The sequence below is a fragment of the Bison bison genome, unplaced genomic scaffold (genome assembly GCF_000754665.1).
Source record: "Bison bison bison isolate TAMUID 2011002044 unplaced genomic scaffold, Bison_UMD1.0 scf7180017864171, whole genome shotgun sequence".
Classification (NCBI taxonomy): Eukaryota; Metazoa; Chordata; class Mammalia; order Artiodactyla; family Bovidae; genus Bison; species Bison bison.
Window position 1 is genome coordinate 3,654,205 of NW_011494743.1, and position 15,137 is coordinate 3,669,341.

At 43.1% G+C, this 15,137-nt stretch overlaps 1 protein-coding gene across 1 annotated transcript in view; it reads left to right on the forward strand.

Annotated features, from left to right (window-relative positions):
* Positions 1-15,137, forward strand: part of LOC104990119 (RNA-binding motif, single-stranded-interacting protein 3) — a 682,427-nt gene that overhangs the window by 652,165 nt on the left and 15,125 nt on the right. The window contains exon 8 of the mRNA XM_010842053.1: positions 10,656-10,702. Within this exon, the coding sequence (XP_010840355.1) occupies positions 10,656-10,702 (47 nt within the window). The remainder of the gene's footprint in view (positions 1-10,655; positions 10,703-15,137) is intronic.

Consider the following 15,137-nt stretch of genomic DNA (forward strand, 5'->3'; position numbering starts at 1 on the left):
TGCATTGGAGAAGGAAATGGCAACCCACTCCAGTGTTCTTGCCTGGAGAATCCCAGGGGTGGGGGAACCTGGTGGGCTGCTGTCTATGGGGTCACACAGAGTCGGACACAACTGAAGTGACTTAGCAGCAGCAGCAAGGCTGAGAAGATTACATCAAGCATTTACAAGGAGAAAGGCTGATGGTTGATCAGCATGTCTCCTGTGGACCCTTGATGCAGTCCCCGTGGATAAGGGCAGCTGTGACAGTACCAGTCAACTGGGGGGACTTCTTGAATGGTTGGCACTGTCTTGGCAGCTCACCGGTCACAAGATGCAGAGTGGTTCCCATCAAATTTTTTTTAATTTATTTATTTTGCTTTTGGCTGTGCTGGGCCTTCATTGCTGTGCAGGCTCTGTCTAGTGTGGAGAGCAGGATCTACTCTAATTGCAGTTCACGGGCTTCTAAATGCTGTGGCTTCTCTTGTTGCAGACATGGGTTTTAGGGCTGTGGACTCAGTAGTTGTGAAGCATGGGCCTGGTTGCCCCGCAGCATGTGGAATCTTCCCAGACCAGGGATCGAACTCATGCCTGATGCTTTGGCAGGCAGATTCTTAACCATTGGACCACCAGGAAGTCCCCTATCAATATGTAAGCTGAAGCTTACAACTTCCATGTGACATCAAATCATATCTGGGACCTGGAAGGATACAGATCATTTAGCTAGATACCTGAGCCTTTCGCCGGTCTAGCTGCATGGGCTCGCCCTGGAAGCAACCTCAACATCTTATATTTTTTACCTGATTTGCCTGTGTGGGGTTTAATAATATGTACACTGCAACACTGGCTCTAAAACAACAATCAGTTAAAGACAAAATACTATTTTAAATACCACTAAAAAAGAGGAGAAACTTGCCAAACTCTCAAATGCCATCAAGTATCCTTTTAGCCTCGATTTCACAGATGTTAAAAAGTAAAGCAAAACTGTGTCTTGAAATCTACGAAGATCAGTCATTTAGACTGAGGTGAAAACAGAAGCAGCTACCTAAAATATGGCAATGTTCTCTTGTCTCTTTTATAATTATCAATCAAGGCTTCATTTAACTTTGGTTCTAACGACAAACTCAGACTAGATCTCCCCAGACTTTGAGACCTTTAGCTACATGATGCCATGCAGGTGGCGCTGGTGGTAAAGAACCTGCCTGCCAGTGCAGGAGATAGTAGAGACGCAGGTTCGATCCCTGGGTCAGGAAGATCCCCTGGAGGAGGACATGGCCACCCACTCCAGTATTCTTGCCTGGAGAACCCCATAGACAGGGGAGCCTGGCAGGCTATAGTCCACGGGGTTGCAAAGAGTCCAAAACGACTTAGGGTGTGCCCACACACATAATGCTATGATTCCTTTTATTCTGCCTCCCTTTGAACAATGCTTTTTGTGTGTGTGCAGTCATAGATTTTTGCAGCCTTCCAGTCTTAATTCTGTCTGCATCTTTTTTATCTTGTCCTTTTCTATTGCTGGAAAGGGGACAACATCTCTGCCTGATATGAATGTTATAGCAAAAGCTGGAAAGAAGAAATATCATCATGGCAGAGTGCATAAGCAGCAGCATAACTCCCCATCACGGTCTTTTCTTGAACGCAAGGAGGCAGATCTTCTCTATTCTCGGTGTAGTTTTGCTTTTTTTTTTTAAATAAGTGAGACGTCTCCTGCATTTCATTTAATTGATTCCTGACACACCTCTGGATATTTCAAGATGGCTTTTAACAGTCTCCTATTCTCTGCTTTCAGGGTCAGGCACCTGCATAAGGAGGGGCCTTGAGTCCCTCTTGGATTCCTGCTGGTATTATGGTTCAAGTGCACGAGCTACCTTGTTACATCAGGAAACTCTCTCAGTGACCCCAATAATCACTTTTCTTCTTCCTATCTCTGCTAATCAATCAAGGGCTGAGACACTGTCTTTAGAAGTTCAATTGAGTTCAGTTGAGTTTTTTTTTAAGGAAATCTTACAGGTAAAATAAAAATTCAAAATACCCCAGTTCCATTTTCAGATACATGTTTGGGACTTCCCTGGCATTCTAGTGGTTGGAGGTCTGCACTTGTGCTGCAGGGGGCACAGGTTCGATCCCTGGTGGGGAGACAAGATCCCGCATGTGGTGTGGCACAGCAAAAAAAAAAAGAGCAAGACCCAAATATAAGTTTAACTGAAGTCCAAATTCAAAATTTTCAAGTCATATATTCATTTGCTAATGCATTGAACAAACATTTGATGAGTCTGTTATGTTCCCATAACTGGCCTGGGAAGAGGAGATACCACGATGGAATCAGCCAGGAGCCCGTTTAGGAGAGGCACACAGATGGCACGTGTGGGCACACTCACTCTCACCCTGCATCATGGGGGCGGAGCAAAGGCAGGGGTTAATGCTTCTCAGAGGCAAATGGCTTTCAGAGGCCATGACATTTAGTCTGAGGCTGGAGAAGGGAAAGCCCACATTCCCTCAGTGCTACACAGACTTTCCACAAAGGCCCAGAGGTCACACCACAGGACAGGGTGAGTGTCCGTCTGAGTTGGTGAAGGGTGGGGTCTGGAATCGCACAGGAAGTTGGTGGAGGTCAGAGGTACATACACATTTGATCCTGAAGGGCTCTGTAAGCTGTGAGTTATCCCTTAGGTGACACCATGCTGCTTGGATCTGCCCGTTGTAAGAACAAATTTCACAGCACAGTGTTACGACTGGTGGATTGAAAGGAAGGTGGAAGCAGAGGCTGAAGAGAGTATTTTTTATGAAAGGATAGTAGTAAACGCCCAAATAAGAAACGATAACTTTAGAAGATACTGACGATACATACACTTACTAATTAATCTTGGCAATGATTGTCTGGAACTCAGTTTAGATACTTTATTTTGAGACAAGATTTTGGCCTTCCTGATAAACAGTAGTTGGGATCAGAAGGAGAGAGAAGGAGGGAAGCCCTGGTCCTGAGCGCTGACATCTCAAAAGCAGATGGGACGAGTAACACCAGAGAAGAACAAGCGCTGTGAGTGATCAGAAGGAAATTAGGGGAGAGGCTCACAGTGCTTTGAGGGCTCAGGAATTACGAAGATTAGAGAGTGTACTGTGAGCCAGTTCACAGGTGGGTTGGCCTCTTTCACGGGACAGTTTCTAGGATTTCTGCCCCATCCAGGACCATGCAGTATTGGCTCCCTTCTGTAGGTTTGGACATTTTCCTGTCTCCCATCTCATTTGTTCCTCACCTTTTCTTTAGAGGGACTTCCCTGGTGACTCAGACAGTAAAGAATCTGCCTGCAATGTGGGAAACCAGGGTTCGACTCCTGGTTTGAGAAGATCCCCTAGAGAAGGGAATGGCTACCAACTCCAGTATTCTTGCCTGGAGAATCCCGTGGACAGAGGAGCCTGGCAGGCTACTGTCCATGTGTCACGAAGAGTCAGACACAACTGAGAGACTCACACGTTCACACATTTCTCTTTAAAAGAGGGCCTGGCTGCTCGCAGCCCAGGGAGCATCCCTTCAGCAGATGAGAGCAGATACCTGCCTTACATGGTTGACTGCCTCTCGCCGGAGACACAGACCACCCAGTGGCCATGTATCCATGGCAGAACTGTTCCAGTAAAGCCCCACCACTTGCCTCTTCTGAAAGCCAGGAGGTCATGCTTTTACATCCCCATTCAGCAAGAGCCCCTGACCTCAGTTTTGCCCTGAGCATGTTATTTCATAGGATTACTGGCACTCTCAGCTGAAGAAGGTGAAAGCCCTTTCTTTGGCCAAAAGCTTGACTGGTCATTGATCATTTTGTGGTTTTCTGGTGATTTTTATTGATTGCTCTGAATGGCTTGGATATCCACACTTCAGGGATCACATGTGACACCTTCAACTTCTCAGTCAGTTTGTGCTTTGGATTTATAAAATTTTACTGACTTCCACCACTAGAGTCACTGTACCATTAATCTTGTAGTTTCAGCCTTTATTCTTGACCCCCTGCCATTCTCAAGCTAGTAAAATATAAATATAACAAAGTTATACTGCAGAGACATTACTTTGCCAACAAAGGTCCATCTAGTCAAAGCTATGGTTTTTCCAATAGTCATGTATGGATGTGAGAGTTGGACTGTAAAGAAAGCTGAGCACCAAAGAATTGATGCTTTTAAACTGTGGTGTTGGAGAAGACTCTTGAGAGTCCCTTGGACAGCAAGGAGATCCAAGCCATCCATTCTAAAGGAAATCAGTCCTGAATATTCATTGGAAGGACTGATGATGAAGCTGAAACTCCAATACTTTGGCCACCTGATGCAAAGAGCTGACTCCTTTGAAAAGACCCTGATGCTGGGAAAGATTGAAGACGGGAGGAGAAGGGGCTGACAGAGGATGAGATAGACGGATGGCATCACCGACTCAGTGGACATGAGTTTGAGTAAGCTCCGGGAGTTGGTGATGGACAGGGAGGCCTGGCGTGCTGCAGTCCATGGGGTTGCAAAGAGTCAGACACAACTGAGCAACTAAACTGAACGGATACTACAAAGGTTTCACTACAGTAGCCATGCTGCTGCTGCTGCTGCTAAGTCACTTCAGTCGTGTCCAACTCTGTGCAACCCCGTGGACTGTAGCCTACCAGGCTCCTCTGTCCATGGGATTTTCCAGGCAAGAGTACTGGAGTGGGGTGCAATTGCCTTCTCCTACAGTAGCCATACCTAAACATTTATAATGCATTATAATTTGAGTCATTTTCACATATCATTTTTATTGCTGTTGTTTAGTCCCTAAGTCATACCTAACTCTTTGCAACCCCATAGCCCACCAGGCTCCTCTGGTCATGGGATTCTCCAGGAGATCTTTCTAACCCAGGGACTGAACCCAAGCCTCTGCCTCAGCAGAAGGATTCTTTATCACTGAACCACCAGGAAACCCTCTGCTGTAAAGAAACCGCCTACCAATGTAGGAGACCTGGGTGCCATCCCTGGATTGGGAAGATCCCCTGGAGGAGGGCATGGCAACCCATTCCAGTATTCTTGCCTGGGAAATTCAACGGACAGAGGAACCTGGTGGACTGCAGTCTATGGGGTTGCCAGGGTCAGACACGACTTAGCAACAAATATAATTTTTAAGTTGTTTTATTTCATTTATTGAGTTCTTATGATAACCAGCTAACAGTTGCAAATAGGGTTTAAATTAGTTGCAAGAATTAAACTCTTTAAAAATGATACTCAGAAAACCAAGTTATCCTTTTCTTCATTGGCTTCCTGAACTTCTCTTGTGCTAATTCAGTACACAATGGTAACTAAAATATATGATGACATTTACTACCTATTTATTAAAGGTTGCATTAAATCTGATCTTAGAAGATTGGATATTTTTGTAATTATTCATTTGTAACTAATCCAGTTACTTCCCTAGTACTTCCCTAGTGGGTACATTTTAAGCAGCATTTCATAATTATTACCTCTTCATTTAAAATGATGAATATCAAATATCTAGCTCCTAAGTCAAACTGACATGTCTCAATGTATCCACTATATTTATTGGAAATAATTTTGGTATCTTATGTTGACCAAACAAGATGTAGAACCTAAAAGTTGAAAATTATGTGTTACTCATTGGACAAAACTGAGGACTTAAGCCTGGGACACAGCATCTCAGATCATTCTAAGAGACTGCTTCCAAAGAGGAGCCAGGATATACAGAGATTTTTGCAACAAAGATCAGGTAGTCAGAACATCCAAAGATTGCTTTTAATTAAGAAAAACAAGGTAGCTCAACATAGGGAGTTTAGTGCTTTCCTCTATATGCGGCATGCCATTGCTATGTTTCAGTGTTGTCCAGTTCTTTGTGATCCCAGAGACTGTAGCCCATCAGGCTCTTCTGTCCATGGGATTTTTCCCAGCAAGAATACTGAAGTGGGTTGCCATACCCTCCTCCAGGGGATCTTTCTGACCCAGGAATCGAACCGGTGTCTCCTGCGTCTCCTACATTGCAGGCAGATTCTTCACTACTGAGCCACTGTGGAAGTCCCCTTCCTCTATATGGGAAGATGAAAAATCCAGGGCTCATTGAAATGCAATGAGCCTTTGATATGCACCTCAGCTGTCTATGGCCAGTATCCTGTGCTTTCTTATCCCGAGTCTCCTCAAGGTGTACATTTGTGGGCGGCTGCAGTGGCTGATGATTTGATGATGGGCATCCAGTTTCATCCTGAGTTCCCACAGGAGTCACCAGGACAGCTGTAATGTGATGGCTTGATGGTTGCAACATCTTCGTTTACTGATGTGGCAGGCAACATTTTTTTTTTTTCATTGACATCTAATTGATTCCTGTAAACTACATCCTAAAGTTTCTATTTAGTTCTTACAGACTCTGTCTGGAAAGTCTAGAAATAACCCTATTATGACTGAAATACTAAGCTGCTACTGGAAAATGACCCCCAAAAAACACTCCCTTTCTTTTTGAAGTAAATCATAAATGCTTTAATCCACAAATAATGTGAACATAAAATATAGAAAATATCTGTGAATTTAATAAAAATCCTTTTCAGAAGAGAACGACAAAATTAAACATCACTTTCCTACTTAGGTGGTGTGACATTTTCATTTTGTTCCAAGTTATTTTACCTTTTTTGTGACTCTGGAGTTTGTAAACATGCCATAAAATTTGGTAATTACATAATGACAATTTCATGGTTCTAGTTCAGTATAAAGGTGGCTAGACAGAGCAGCAAATCGATTTTCTTTTTTACCTTGTGCAAAGGAACACAGGAAATGGAATGCAAAATCTGCATTAAGACCATGTTGGAATTATAACTCAACAATCTGTTACACAAGAAATGAAAACCAGGTGCAGCCCGTGTCAGCTGTTGTGCTGTGACAGTCAGCCAGTGGGTTACGCTCAAACACCCCTTTGTTTAACCCATGTCTTGCCTTGTAACCCAGTGTTCCAAATGCTCATCTCTGGTGGTGTCCTCTTGCCAAAGATCCTCAGAGGTGGGACTGACCCCAGACAAAATTATGAAGTAGATGAAACTTGGGTTCATCCGTGCCTTAGTTTCTCTCCACCTCCCTGTCCCCCGGTGTCTACCGTAGTCACCCATCACTCAGGATTTTCCCTCTGTTTTTAGGGGGTTCGTGCTATTTCTTGTTGCCCAGTCTCTTGTTTTAAGCAATATTTATTTATTTATTTGACGACATCGGCTATTAGTTGTCCGTGGTATGTGAAATCTGCACTGTATCAAGCAGGCTGAGCAGTTGGGGCTTGAGGGCTTATTTGCTCCACAGCATGTGCGGGCTTAGTTTCCTGAAGCAGGGACTGAGCCTGTGCCCCCTGCATTGCAAGGCGGATTCTTCACCACGGGACCATCAGCAACATCTCTCAGGCCGTCTTTGAATCATTTTTCTACCTGAAGAAATGATCAGTGATTACCCAGTAGGAGCCAAGCAATCAAGACCTTCCTCTTTTCCTTCCAAATCTTACTTCTGACTGTTCTCACCAATGCTCTACTCCAAGGGGACTATCCACCTTGCCCTTTTTATTCACAAGACTTTTTCCATGATAACTCTTCTGCCTGAGCTGGCCTCCACCTCTTATCTCCATCTATGGAAACCCTAACCATCTTCAAGGTTCCACTCAACTCTGCCTCCTCCAGGTGTCTTCCCGGAGCACCCTGGCCTGTCCACGCTACGCTTCATCCATTCTCTCACGGGGTGCTTAGCATGCGTTGCTAGGTGTCAGAATAATATTTACATGTGTGTCTCGTGTCTAGGCACTGTGCGAGGCACTTCACAAATGTAATATCTTTCACATTTTACAACAATCGTATGACATAGGTGTTGCCATCCCATATACCAGTTAAGGAAACTGAGACTCAAATAAGTGAAATAACTCACCCAAGGTCCCAGTGCCAGAAAGCAACAGAGCTAAGACTTGAACCCAGGTCCAAAACATGTATCCTTTCCACTGAATCATATGGCTTTCGATTTAATTCTTTCCATCTTCTAAAAGATGAATGGGGATTTAAGATGGAGGAAAAGGCCAGTGTAAACTTTCTGATTATCAAATACTATCCAACAAAGCAATAGAATTTTGTGATAATTACCATATTCTTTGCTAGACCTATTGGTTAACTGTAATCCATGAGGAATTCAAGTCAAATGTGAAAGAAAAAAAAAATATCCTTACTTAACATTGTCAAAACAAATTACATGGCATAAAAAGAGAATATTGATGACAATTTACAAGTCAAGAAAGGCTGGGGAGCATTGGTCTTTGAGCACTACAGTTCAAGGAAAAGGAGTAAATAAACTTGGCTACCTACAAGTTTCCTGGGATTTAAACAATTTGGTCTGAAAATACAATGATCATCTGAATCTCCTATTGAGCACATAGCCTGTTTTTTTGGTTTTTGTTTTTTCATTCTTTCTTTTGTCTGACATCTTGGATAAGTTACAGGAGAGAAACTTAGAGTTTCTAAGCAGGAAATCTCATCTCAGACGGATCATCTCAAGGACCCAGAACCATGGCGTCTAGCCTGGACAGGTCACTTCTGAGGGCTCTTCAGCCTCGGGCCAGCCTCCCACCCGTCACATGGTGGAGGCCCATCCAGGGGAGAATTTAGACTTAGAATCTACATGCTTTGACATCAGTATCTTTGCTTCTCCCAAGGTGGGAGAAATCTGTCTTCATATCTACTCTTTTATTCTCGTCTCATTCCCTGGGCCTCAGCTTGTCACACTATCAGATTGTATTTCTTTAGCCAGAGTTATCAGCAATCCTATGTTCCCAGTGCATCTCTGTCTCAGCTTTGTTTGCAAACTTCGTTTCAATTATGTATGCTTCCTCTATGCCAGTTCCACTTATAGATGGTTCTACACTTTTGTTCCTCATACCAGTCTTAATAATAAGTTTTAAATATTATTCAGGAAAAACAATGCATCTAAGCTCAATGCAGCAGGCCATCCTGGACTTCAGGCTCCACCTTATAAAGCCTGAGAATTTGCATTTCGGTTATGTGTTAAATCTTAGGAAGTCAATGAGCTGAATAGGAAAACCACCTTCAACCGCACTGGAAAAGAAACTCAAACACAAAAGCTCTTTCTTTAAGTTTTTATGGTTTTCTTAGTCCTCTACAAAAGTCTTCAAAGCTAGTTTATTTTTTTCTTACTTATTTTGAAACAATTACATATTCACAGGAAATTGTGAAAGAAATGAACAGGAGCTCCTGTTTACCCAACACTCCATCTCACCCAATGGTTACATCTTATATAACAATAGTGCATTATCAAGCCAGCTTCCCTGGTAGCTCAGCTGGTAAAGAATCCGCCTGCAATGCAGGAGACCCCGGTTTAATTCCTGGGTCGGGAAGATCCGCTGGAGAAGAGAATGGCTACCCACTCCAGTATTGTGGCCTGGAGAACTCCATGGACTATATAGTCCACGAGGTTGCAAAGAGTCAGACATGACTGAGCAACTTTCACTTTCATCAAGCCAGACGATCAAAAAGTAAAAAAAAATGTCCAGCCTAGTCAGCCTTCAGTTTCATCCTATCTGCCTGCCCACAAGCAATAACTAGGCTGACAGTCCTGGAAGACAAAGAGTGGTGGGTCTGCATGGCCACAGAGAGATGATCCTGGGGGCTCATGCAAAATCCTAGTCAGTGGCACAGCAGGGCTGTGGAAGGGCACGCCCAGCAGAAGAGTTGGGTTGGAATCTGATTCTGCCTCCAAACCTGTGACCTTGAACAAGTCACTTGACCCCTCCAAGGCTTCCATGTCTGCATCCATCAAATGGAGAAAATATTTCTTCTGCCTATTCATAGAGTCCTTGTGGAGAAGGGAAAGGCTACCCACTCAAGTATCCTGGCCTGGAGAATTCCATGGACTGTATAGTCCTTGGGGTCGCAAAGAATCAGACAAAACTGAGTGACTTTCACTTCACTTGTGGTGATGAGATGTGATGGTGTGCACGAAGGGGAAATGTAGATTTCAGTCAGCGATCATCAAGTTTATATTCCTCTCTGTAATGACTGTCAGTTATAGAAATGTAGTTTTTCAGTGGCGGTGTTCCCTTGGAAACAAAACAAAAATATCTCCTTGTTAGCCACAAGGCCAAGAGTTTCCATCACATGCAAATGACCTTCCCTTTCTACACTCTGGGTGGGACAGGTACCAGCAAGGTGTTGGACAGCACCCTGTGATTCATTGCCTGCATACCCTGAGGCATGCAATCTATTTTAAAATAAATCTTTCTTAACACTTTCTTCTAAAAGGTCAAATGAATTTTAAGTAGCATTTATTTTAACTCTTACCCCAGGATCCATTCTTACCTTTTTTCCCCATGCTTGGAGATATACAATAGGTGTTCTTGAAAAGAATGAGAAATTATAAGGACACCAGATTAGACAGTGCATGGCATATGAAGTAGAAATGGAGACCATCCAAAATGAATTGTTCTTTGGTTTGTCTGGATATATAATATAAATTCCCTAACTCAATGTTGGATTCTGGTGTTCAGGTAGTAAAAATGCTTGGCAGTAAAGGGGGGAGAAATATATAGGAATACGTAAACTTAAATCATAGAATGTACAGATAAAAAGTCTCTGTGTGTGTACTGAATGCTTTGGAGATTACCATTAAAAACATTAAGATCCATTTTCTCCCTTCTTCCCCCCATTATACAGGCTGGCATGGCCCTGACCTATGACCCCACAGCTGCCATACAGAATGGGTAAGTAGATCACTTTTTCTATGTTTTAATTGCTAAGGTATCTCTGAACTCTGAAATCAGTACTGGAGAAAAATGTTCAAATCTTTCTTTTTGTTCTAAACAAAAATGTTAATCAAACCTTTCTCATCAGTGTATTTCTTTTCTTCCTGTGAGTGACTCTGATTTCAGTGGCATCACCCATGCTTACAAAGCTTCTGTCCATATCCATCTTTCTCCCCCTCTCTCACCTGAGAAAGAGCGATGTGAAGGGAGAAGTGTCTGTTTCTCTAGGGTCAGAGTGTCGCTTCTGCCAGGTAATAATCGTAGCCTGTGCCCAGGCTCATTTCAACATTAATAAAGCTTCTATGCTTGCCTCTGGCTCTCAGAGGAAGGGTAACACACAGAATCAAGTTAGTAACACGGTGATTGTATTTCCATACTCCATTTTAATAAGCATCTGGAAGTTTGCAGACTCTTACTTAGAACAATTAATATAGCCTAAACTTTTCCTCTGAAAAAAATCAGACTTAAGCTACATAATCCAGCATCTTTAAAATTCTGTCATTCTGAATAGTCTTTGGTTGAAACTTTCTTCTTACTTTCCAATTTCTTTCCTTTACGTTGGCCATCCTGCAATGAACCAACAAATTGAAGAATAATTATTATTCTTATTTTCAGTCTTTTATCTTAGATTTCTCCACGGCTTTCAGTTTTCTGTCTTTCAGCCTCTAAAGAATTAGTCAGAATGAAGATCTCATTTAAGATCAACCTAGAGGATAGAAGGAATGTAACTCCATTTTCTGTTTGGTCAGCTTAGAGGGTCATTTATTCAGTCACTCAGTAAACATCCAATAAGTCTTCCAAGCACAGTACTATGCTCTATAGGCTTTAAAAAAACAATGCATCTGTGTAAAACAGGGGCTTAAGAAACTCATGGTCTACCGTCCATGAAAGAGTCAACAAAGATGATAGTCTTGGGTAGAGATCTATTCCTTTGTCCCATGTTGATTAAAACTTCTCTAGGGGCAAAAAGTAATGATAGCTCTCCATTTATCCAGTAAGCCTTCTCCTATTTCCAACAAGGCACTCTAAACATGCTGGTCAGAAAGTAAAGACAAGAAATAAAAATACAGAGAATGAAGCCCTCTAGAGTCATACTGTATAGCTGAGAAGGTAGCATAGTTAATTCAAAAGACACAGAATATGGCATTATATGCTCAGAGAGAGTGACAGAAGACAGGCGTGTAATGTAAGGGCATGACATTTATTGAACACATACTATGTACCAAGTAATTGATATTTGTAATTTAATAGTGCATGTTCTTGGAGTCTAATATATGTAAAAATACTTGTAATTACAATTAGAAATGTATATGCACACTGGAAAATAGAAATAATTGAATGAATACACATGTTCATTAACTAAATCCAGCAAGTGTCTGTGTTTGCATACATGGATATGTGTGTATCGGAGGAGGCGATGGCACCCCACTCCAGTACTCCTGCCTGGAGAATCCCATGGACGGAGGAGCCTGGTGGACTGCAGTCCATGGGGTCGATGAGGGTCGGACACGACTGAGTGACTTCACTTTCACTTTTCACTTTCATGCATTGGAGAGGGAAATGGCAACCCACTCCAGTGTTCTTGCCTGGAGAATCCCAGGGACGGGGAAGCCTGGTGGGCTGCCGTCTATGGGGTCGCAAAGTCGGATATGACTGAAGCGACTTAGCAGCAGCAGCAGCAGCATATGTGTGTATAAATGTGTGAATCCATCTACCTGTCTGTACTATATATGCATACATCTGCTTATTATAAAGATCTTCCTGCCCAAGGTTCGAGGTCAATTATTAGAGACGCCCCCGTGTCCTAAGCCTGGGCTGGAATGAGTTTATGTTTTGCTATAGTCAGTCATCTTTCCAATGCGCAATTTAAAATCTGAATCTTTCACCAAAGACCTAAGTGTCCAGACTTTCATTGTGACTCACAACAAACCTGAAGAGAAAAAACCGGGGTTTCAACCTGTAATCTGAGCAGCCGCGGTCTGAACTCTGGTGGTGCCGTTAGACGCCATGGGGACTGCCTGGTCCCTGGGGACTGTGTCTTCCTCCCAGGTCACCATTTACACTGTACAGAGGTCAACTGCAGGTATATCCGTCCACCTTCCAGCATCCTCTCTGTGATGTCTGTCTCTGTGTACTTTATACTAACAGTAGAACATTGTATCCTTTGAACTATTTCAACAGTTGCAAAAGTGGTTCATCCTCTCCCACTGCCTGCTTAGACTTTAAGGACAATGAACATCTCCCTCAGGAAGCAAATTGCAGTTAAGATGCTCAGGATACCATCTTCTTGATTTTATGTACTCTCATCTGATAAAGAACTTTATATCATCCAGCAGTCCCTGTCTTCAACGTTGCCTTGTCCACTGAATATTCCTTTCAGCCTGTAAAAGTCAAGTCTCTCCCACCTATAAAGAGGGCAGAAGCAAAACTGTCCTTTTCTAAACTTCCCTGGTGGTGCAGTGGATAAGACTCCGTGCTTCCAATGCAGGGCGTAGAGGTTCAATCCCTGGTCAGGGAACAAGCATCCCGCATGCTGTGTGGTGCAGTCAAAAAACAAAACAATCTTTTTCTGCCTGTAACTTGTAGTGACCACACTATGTTTGCTTTTTCTTTACTGGTAAACAGTTTTAGTATTCTTTACACATTGTCTTCCTGTGTTGTCTCTAATGGGGCTTCCCCAGTGGCTCAGCAGTAAAGAATCTACCTGCAGTACAGGAGCCGCGGGAGACGTGGGTTTGATCCGTGGGTCAGGAGGATCCCCTGGAGGAGGGCATGGCAACCCACTCCAGTCTTCTTGCCTGGAGACTCGCAAGAACAGGTATGGGCAGAGGGTTGCAAAGAGTCAGACTTAGCACACACACACACATCTCCTTTGCGGATCCTCCTTGCCCTCCCCTTGCACTGCTCCTCTGGTGTCTGTGAATTCCCCTTCTGCCCACTTTTACTGATCTTTCTCAGGGTTTAGCCCTTTCTCACGCTGTTTCTCATCCACTCCTCCTGCTTTTAGGAACTGAAGACTCCCAAGTTCATACTTCAAGTTTATAACTAGCCACAGGGAACCATCATCTGTGTCTCTCACTGCACTGGCCGCTGCTCCTAGATGTCCTGACCCCAACTGAAGGCTTTGTCTTCATCAGTCCTTCATAATACAAACCAAATAAATGAAAAACATCAAAATACTTCTTACAGTTTTTAAAAAGTTCACTCTAAAGCCATTTAAGTCATAATTCCAGTTCTCTGGGCCTTCTCTCCTACAACACTCCTAGTGATAAAATTGGTCAAGACTTCTTCTATCTCTCTTTGAACTACATCTTCAAACCAGCTGTCTCCCTGCCACTGGTCGAGTTCATTCAATTACCATTCCCTACCTGTATTAAGCTTTTATCTGCCTCTGATATAACTAAGTACCAAACCATTTTCACATTGCTTTCTGAATATTTTTTAAAGCAAAAAGTAATAAGTAATCATCTACCTGCCTGGCTTAAAGTATTACATGGACTTTATTAAAAGCAGAACAAAACTCAAAGTTTCCAGAGTGGCACTAGAATTTCATGATTTGGTTCCTGCAACTGAATTGGACCTTTCTTGATTCTCAGAGTATCTCATGTTATGTTAACCCGTGAGTCTTGTTGCTCATGGAGTTCTCTCTGCCTGCAGAGAATGGTGATATTTCTTCCTTTCCTTCTTTCTTTTATTTCTCTCCTTTAGAGAACACCATTAAATCATACCAGACAGAGGTCTGGTATGTGACTAATTGTGTAATTAGTCACAAGAGAAACAGTGTGAGCAGTGGTTAGAAGTGCAGACTCCAGAGCCAGCCTGCCCAGGCGTGCATTCAAATTCTGTTGTTCTCCACATGTAGGCAAGTCGTCTGTGCTTCAGTTTCCCCTTCTATGAAGTGGAGATGACAGTGAGAATAAGTCTTCATAAGACGCTGTAAGGATTAAAGGACCCCCTGCGGCACAGTGTGGCCCCTGTCAAAGCTGACACGATTGTTACACTGCATTTCATGCGACTGTCATGCAGCTAGGGCTTCCCAGGTGGCACTGGTGGTAAAGAACCCACCTGCCAATGCAGGAGACATAACGAGACATAACGAGACGCGGGTTAGATCCTGGGTTGCAACCATCTCCTGGAGGAAGGCATGGCAATCCGCTCCAATATTCTTGCCAGCAGAATCCCCTGGACAGAGGAGCGTAGCAGGCTACAGTCCACAGGGTCGCAAAGAGTTGGACATGATTGAAGCAACTTAGCACACACGTGTATATGACACAGTAACAGCTTTTTTATCACATAGCTCTTGACATCATATTTATTTCTCTGATGGACTATCAAATCTGAAGGCAGGTTCCATGTCTTATTTTTCTCTACAGCCTGTTTAACTTGGTAGTAT